The 7,965-nt window shown below is 40.6% G+C and overlaps 1 protein-coding gene across 1 annotated transcript in view; it reads left to right on the top strand.

Moving 5' to 3' along the window:
• The window catches only part of Itga9 (integrin subunit alpha 9), a 332,354-nt gene extending 329,591 nt beyond the window's left edge, over positions 1-2,763 (top strand). Inside the window, exon 28 of the mRNA XM_033756921.1 lies at positions 468-2,763. Within this exon, the coding sequence (XP_033612812.1) occupies positions 468-566 (99 nt within the window). The 3' untranslated portion in view covers positions 567-2,763. The remainder of the gene's footprint in view (positions 1-467) is intronic.
• The last annotated feature ends 5,202 nt before the right edge of the window (positions 2,764-7,965 follow it).

Raw genomic sequence — 7,965 nt, 5'->3', positions numbered from 1 at the left:
GATAGAGGAAGGGAGGGAGGGAGGGGGAGAGAGAGGGAGAGAGAGAGAGACTCGCTATGTAGTTCAGGCTGGCCTCAAACTTGCAGTGATCCTCCTGACTCAGCCTCCCAAGTGCTGGGATTACAGGTATGTACCACCACACCTGGCTTCCAAAACACCTTGTGAATAACTCAGGAACTAGTGTTCCCCAGCTCCCAGTTTGAGAAATACTCTACCAGGACCATTTTACAAGGAACAGACAACTTCTCACAAGATAGCCTGCTAGAAGTCCATTTGTTTTGGAAAATGGCTGTGTAATGATTCTTTTGCCAGTGTGTTTTCTAAAAAGAGTTTGATTTAAAGAGTTCTCTAAGCCTTCCAAGCCCTGTGAGAGCAGTCCACATGTAGTCATAGGCCAGGCTGCCTTGGAAACAAAACAGCTGATTCTTCAGCCTTACTAACTCCAATTTTTCCTTTCTGCTTTTCAGATGGGCTTCTTTCGCCGAAGGTACAAAGAAATTATTGAAGCTGAGAAGAACCGGAAAGAGAATGAAGAGAGTTGGGACTGGGTCCAAAAAAACCAGTGAGCTGCCACACCAGTCACGTGACCCAATCACTAGCCTGTTGTCCTTGATCTTTGTATCTTCCATATTTGGAAGAAAAGAATCTTCTCCAGATTTTTCGGAGGCCCCACAGATACTGTTCTCTTTCTCATTCTTTTAAGCCTGGGTGCCGGCCTGAGGCCACCACTTCCACTGGCCAGGTCACATGACCAGAGCCACTACCACTTCCTTTTAAAGAGAACTCTGACCTTCAGAAAGCAAGCTACAGAGCCGAGCAATATTTATGGATGCAAGATGCGTGGTCAACCCTCAGGGGAAAACTGTTATCTAAAAGTATTTTTATAAATATAAGCCTTTTATACTGATCATGTCTTTATATTTGTATCAATGATTTATTTCTATTAAATAGTTATATATAATTCACTCAAGCACTGATATCTGGCCTGAAATCTTGGAAATACACATACTCATACTTTAAAGGATAAAAATCTTACTGTACTTTGGAACTTTCTGTTCAAAAAGACCTGCAGATAAAATAAGCTGAAGATACTTCAGGAAATGAATCCACCATGCTGGCAATGCCACAGATAACCTAGATATGACAAGACCCCAAAGAGACTTCACATTTTTATTGCCTAGAGTCAAGTATGGAGTCATATACTAAGGAACTCTTAAGTGTTTTTTCATATGCATCTTTCATTGGAAGATTCCCAACAGGAATTTTGATGGAAACCCTGATTCTTAGCAACAAGTCTGCTCTGCATCACCTTCATGCAGCATACATCTCACCCTCCTCCTACCTGAGTTGACAGATAAAGGCTTGGAGCAATGCCATATGGTCATCTGATAAGCCTCAGGCATCTCATCCTGGACACCACACGTCAGTGTTCATACCCCACAAAGACTAAATCAGCACCTCAGTCTCCCCGACACAGCCCCACAAAGACTGTGTCTAAATGCTGTGTGAGGCATTGCCTTTTCATGGTACTTCAGTTCAGAGGTCTCCATTTCTCTTACCATTCTTGATGTACCTAGTGTGGTAATTGCAAATGTATTCCTACAGATGATTACCTAACCTGTCTTTTTAAGTTATTCTTGTTTTTTAAAGTGTTTCAGGTGTGATTCTCAGGAAGCAGACCCTGAAACAAGGATTTGTGTGCATGGAAATTATTAAAGAGGTATTTACTAGGGGATACCAGTAAGAAAGTAGAAGAAATGTGTCAAGAAAAGGAAGGAAACCATGCAAAGATGCCCATTTCAGGGACAGTCCCACCAGTGGTGGCTTCAGCCTGATTACCTTTGGAGTTGTCACAGCCTGAGGAAGGGAGCTGGGTTTTCATATTTTCATACCCAGAGGAGATAGAAACCTTCTGCTCTCCATTCCTGCTGGCAGTATGGCTCTCTCCTTTACAATAGAGCTGCAGGTGCAGCCACACCTGGGAGAAACAGAAACAGTGCAAAAGAAATGATGCATAGAGATTTAGGCAGAGTACTGATGCCCCTCTCTCCCTCCCACCCCCACCCCTGCAGGTATAAATGCTGAGTTACGGCCTTCAGTATTCAAGCTATTTGGCATTACTGGGTGTCAGACACAGGTGCCCAGTTTTTAGTGCAATGTGATTTTTCTATAAGGGTGATGAAGGGATGGATGTAGCATGCTCAGCACTGCATCTGGCCCTTAGTAAAAACTCAATAACTGTTAGCTATGGCTTCTGCTCCACTGCTGGGTAACCATCTAGTAAGGCAGACAACATGCGGCTAAGCTCAGGGTCTGACATAGAGTCTTAATGCTTTAATGTAGCTTGCTAAAGTCACAGCTACATACAGATGGCATCAAATGGGAATGGAACAATATACAGGACAAGAATCTTTTCTTTGAACATCTTGTTTTACTGTCACTAATATGTTGGATGTCTGTGAACATTATTGAAAAGACACAGAACTCAACCTCAAGGGACACAGATTCTCTACACAAGTACTTGGCTAATACCTGCAAGTGTATCTAAAGTCTTGATAAAATTATGAAGGTGCTGGGTAGGTGCAGACTTGCAAAAGGACATATCTTTTGATTTATGCACCTGACTCTTCTACAAGAAGATAATGAATATGTCCTGCTTCCAATCTTGGTGAACATGGGAATGACAGAAGACATGTTCTAAGCTAACCCTAGAAGTCAGGGATACATAAGTATAGGAGTCACTACAGTGCAGAATCAGGCAAAGAAACGAGTTATCATCTAGTTTATGAGTTTTATCAAAAACAATAAAAATAGTCTTAGCTGTAGTGTAGTCACTGCTTTAACAGCCATACTCTGTTGGAGCCCCTAATGTGTGGCAACCACTGGGCAGGTCCCAGGGACTCCCAGGGAACACTGCAGGCAGAGTGCCTCCAGGTAGCAGGCCCCCACACAACGGGTGTACAGTGTGGATTCCTTTATGGGTCTCTACTTATACCTTTTCTTTGGTGCAGTCCTGTTAATAATGTCATGTTTTCCTTTAGTAAATCATTCAGGATTCTTAGATGGTAGACCAGGACAGCTCTCACAGCAGTGTTGTCTGAATGCATCTATCACCAGTAACCTGCTTCCTGCAAGGAGTGCAGATACATGAATGACAGTGCAGAAGGCACACAAGTTCTGCCAGCCACAGAGCCAACCCCATGGAGGGCAGGGTGGATTCTAAATGGTAAATCATATGAGTAGTCACTTACCCAGGAGGTCACTAAGATGACAAGACAGTTTTTGAGAATACTGTACTTGACATCACAAGAAGATTCTGGAAACCACCCCTGGAACCTATCTGAGGAAGGACAGTATCTCTGCTTATCTAACCCTGCTAAGTAGCCAGACTGACCTTTAAGGGACAGGGAGTAGCCTTTTAGCACAAAGGTGGAAGAAGTAGTTGAGCATATTGAAGGAGATCTCTCGACTTGGGCAGTTCACCAGCTCCATCCCAAAAGCCCTCTGTAAGTTCTCAGAAGCAGACAGGGTGGGCCATTGTATCTGTTCTCTCCTTAGAGTATGCTTTTAAAATTCCCTCTTTTTTAAAAAAACAATTCCTTTATGCTTAAGTTATGTAGGACTCAAGATTGAGCTTGGAACATCCCCAAGTGAGCCTTGGACCTGTCACAAAGAAGAGGCATGAAGCTCAGAAGGGACACTAGGAGTAAGCATCAGGGCCCACCAAGTTTGTGATAACTGACACACACACACATCCAGAATCTCGGGAGTTGGGGACAGTGCTTCAGTAGACCTCTCTCAGCATCCAAGTGTTCACAGACTTGGCAAACTAGAAATTACAGGAAAGAATCCTCCAACAAATTATAAGTAGCCTCTAGTCCTTAAGCCAAGGGCAAAGGGGTTAATAAACAAATACAGCAGCCCTCTAGGACACCTCTGTGCATGTGGAAGTTAACAGCAGGATCTCCAGTGTCCACACATGCTATGTGTTCCTGATTACCCCCAGCGAGGTGGGTCTTGAAATGTTATTCACAACTTTTATTTTTGGATAAGGCATTATGACTAAGTGAATGCAGTTACACTAATTACCGGTGAAATGTACACTTGGTGAAATGTATGATTGACTCCAGCTTCCTAGAATTTAGAGGCACTGCAAAGAATCATCATGGAGTAAGAGATGTTAAGCTAAGATGTAGCTCATTACTAGAGTGCTTACGTGTAAGGCTGTAGGTTTAATCCTCAGCACCAGAAACAAATTTCGTTATTTGGGGGAAAATGGCCCTTTAGTGGACAAAGTCAGAGGTGCTCCAAGTAGAAATGCTGTATATGTGCAGAATTTTAGTTGATGTTTTGCTTTGGTAATAATATAGGGTAGTAATATGCACAGTGAAGACTATTTTCTGAAACAAAGAAAGAAAGATACAGAGCCGGTAGGCCAAAATGAACCTAGAATGTCTTCTGATTTTTCAGCACATAAACATATTTCCCAAGATGGTGCAATGCTTTATAGCACACTGATATAGATTTCAGACATTTTAAGGTGTTTTGCTGTGTTGCGTTAATTCTAACATGCATGGTGTGATGAAAGCATGAGTTTAAAAGCTTTAGGAGTGAGGAATGGCATGGCAGGCACCCATGCTTGCTGCATCGCCAGGCTTCACTGAGGCATCTTGTACACATCTTCTGAGGAATTCTAGTGGGAGGGGTATTCCTCCTCATGATGTCACAGGGAGTAAAGTCTATGCAGTCACTTCTAATTCACTTGCACTGTTTGGGAAATGCCAGGTTTACAAAATACATGTTTGGAATAAAAAATGGCTGCAAATGATTCAGGAGTTTGGTCTGTAATTTCATGGCTAATAAAAATTTTATAAGGTATGGAATATGAAATTCCAATCAGTGTAATATAACATGAGTCTTCAAGAGCATGTCAAGGACCATCTGCTTTCATAAGAACAACTCATTTGATGTGGCTAAACTATTGTGGATCTTTGACCTCAATACCAGGGCCACCATCTTCTCTGTGTATTACCCTCCTGCCCAGGACTATGCCTAGAATCTGAATCTGGATATTCCAAAGGGGAAGATTTCTTGTTGTTAGTAGACTCCCATGTGTCCACCAATCATTAGCCTTTTCTCCAGAAGTTTTCTGCAGCAATCTTAACATTTAAGACACTACATTTTCTTAGATATTAATTTCCATCTGCCTAGTTTTATCCTTATTATGCCAAATATACATTTGCCTGTTTTGCCCTACATATTGCCAACAAAAATCATTGTATTTTTAAAGAATCAGCTTTTAGCTTTATTAATCAAGTCTACTGATTATTGCTTATTTCAACAATTACAGCTTTCATATCTATTAAAATGTCTTCTGCCTTTATTGTTAAAAGTTTATGTACACACACACCACCAAGTATAAAAGAGATATGGACAGATCCATACTAATGGATTGAGAATGATTGTCTTTAGGTATGTGGATTGACTGTGTTTTTGCTTTACTTTTTTTTTTTTTTTACTTGTCTGAATTTTAGTTTTCTATGGTGAGCATGTATTCTTTTGTAACAGTGAAACTATGAAAATTAGTTTTTAAATAAAATTACATCTGAGAGAGTATGTATTGCTAATCTAAAAGAGATCCCAGATTGTAGGTCTATGAGGAATGAAATGTACTTCAGCAAAGGGCATGAATAAGTCTGATAAGAGGAACAGTCCAGTGAGTACTTTCATGTATTTTAATTCCAGATGCTTCCTGGTGTAACAAACTTGCCTGTATCACTAATGCAGTTAAGTACATTTCTCTAAGGTTGCCTAACCTGTTTCCCTAAGCCAGGAAAAGACTTTGAACTCTAAGGAATCAAAAGAAGTAAAATTAGGAGGAAAACAGGCCATCTATTAATAAAGTTTGCTTCCTGGTTAAGAATTCTGCAGGCCACTAGATGACTTCACACCCTTAAGGTCTATCAGCAGTTACTGTGTTTAGTAATAGAACCAACATAACTGTTTACTTAAGGTTCCATGTGTGTTTCCAAACTGATTGGCAGCCTTCCATCAGCAGAATCACCTGTCCAAGGTTTGTGCTGAGGGATTCTGTACACATCTAAGTGTGTGTCATGAGATCACCAGCTCTTGAGCTGAAATCCAAAGGCCTGCTGCCAAACCTACTTTAGCATAGTCTAGTCCAAATTATTTCATACTTTCACATCACTCTTCAATAGCTAAAATGTTTTAAAAATTAAATCTCAGAAGAGGTTTAACTATTGCATTTTGAAGACACCAAATTGGTGAATAAATGAAACATTTAATAAAGGAACTCTAGGAAACCTTCCTTCAAAAAAATGGCAGATTTTAAGAAAAAATTAAATTCCAATTCCATATCTATTCAGAACCCATTTTCTAAAGAAGCTGTTTGATTGGTTCTATATAACAGTAAACTCCAAAATAATACTGGTTTAGGCATAGCTGTTTGTCTCTTTCACACAAAAGTCCAGATGTAAGACATCAAGTTCTGCTGCAGCAGCTTCTTGGATCATCAGGATACCTACCAACCAGCTCCAATCTTTCTCAACAAGGGGCCTCCATCCTCAAACTTGCCTCACCTTTCTATATAGTTACTGGGGCACTAGCCATCATGTCCATATTCCAAACCAACAATAGAGGAGGATAAAATAGCATATCCCTTTCCCTTTTAACTAGCCTTCCTAGCAGTCCTATATAAGTTGGCCAGAGATTAATCATATAAATGTACCTAGGCACAAAGGAGGCTGGGGAATATTTTATTAAAAACTAAAAGTACAGGATATACTAAAGACAGCTACTCATCACCATACCAAGCATGTGTATGATTTGTCTTAAGCCCTAAATAAGTACTCTTTAAATCCTTCAATCTATCTGGTTATACAAGTGTAAAAACCTTGTTGGGGTGAGAGTGGACGGGAAAGAATCTTAGGTGTACAGTCTGGGAGACCCAGTAAGACTTAGAGAATGATGTAGCAAGAACTGGCATCTTTTGCTTTTTCATGGCTAAACCTATCAGAGTTTTGAAGGATTTTTAAGTGAAATACAATGTACATGTATACAGAATAGCAAGATAATGTAAACAGGCCCGAGAACCCCCAGATGACTTCCATGTCCCTCAGAAGACCACAGGAAACCTGAGGCTTCCACCAAGGGATCCTCCCATTGCCTGGGCTGCCAGTGGCCCTGTCCTCCCACCATGGGGGCTATGATGAAGTGGGGGGGACATCCCTTTTCTTGTGGCCTTACACCTAAGAGATCTGCCATAAAGTTTTTGTATATTTCTTTTATATTTAACCCACAAAACAGATTCTTCTTTCATTTAATAAAAGTCTTTTGTTAAAAAAAACCTTGAGTATATAGTAGAGAATTGGCTAATCTTATTCACGTCCATATAAAGCCATTTCTTGTTTTATGTTATTTTTTGCCCCATCTCTATTTACATGCCCCCTCCCACAGGCATCAAACCTAATGAATGTATATCCTTAAAATGGATCCATGTTGTACTATTTTCTCTGTTCCATTTAAATGGTTTTGAGTCTGAGAGCTCATGCTGTCTTTCTTGTTTTCAAGATGAACTCATGTTACCGAAATTATTTCTAATTCATTGTTCTGGCCACAGCACCAAATTCTACTTTATGTTTCCACAGCATTTTGCTTCTCCATCCCCTCTGAAGGAGACACCTGCTGTTTCCATCAGTCCAATGCAGTGAACATCCTCTCCCATGGCCACTTCTGGGCTTTGAGCCAGACTGTCTCTTGCTACATGTTAAGGTGGTTGGTTACCTTTCCTTGTGCTGACAGATTCTCTCAACCACAAAGTGGACATTACCAGCAGCAATGCATGTCCCTATGTCCTTATCCAACATGGGATTATCTGACTTTCTCTATAATGTTGTGTGTGTATAGAGTATCAAGTTAAATTGGAATATACTTGCTTGTCACATA

The sequence above is a fragment of the Fukomys damarensis genome, unplaced genomic scaffold (genome assembly GCF_012274545.1).
Source record: "Fukomys damarensis isolate Sample0158 unplaced genomic scaffold, DMR_v1.0_HiC HiC_scaffold_28, whole genome shotgun sequence".
Classification (NCBI taxonomy): domain Eukaryota; kingdom Metazoa; phylum Chordata; class Mammalia; order Rodentia; family Bathyergidae; genus Fukomys; species Fukomys damarensis.
The sequence above is the reverse complement of the archived record's forward strand: the minus strand, read 5'-3'. Positions and strand labels throughout refer to the sequence as shown.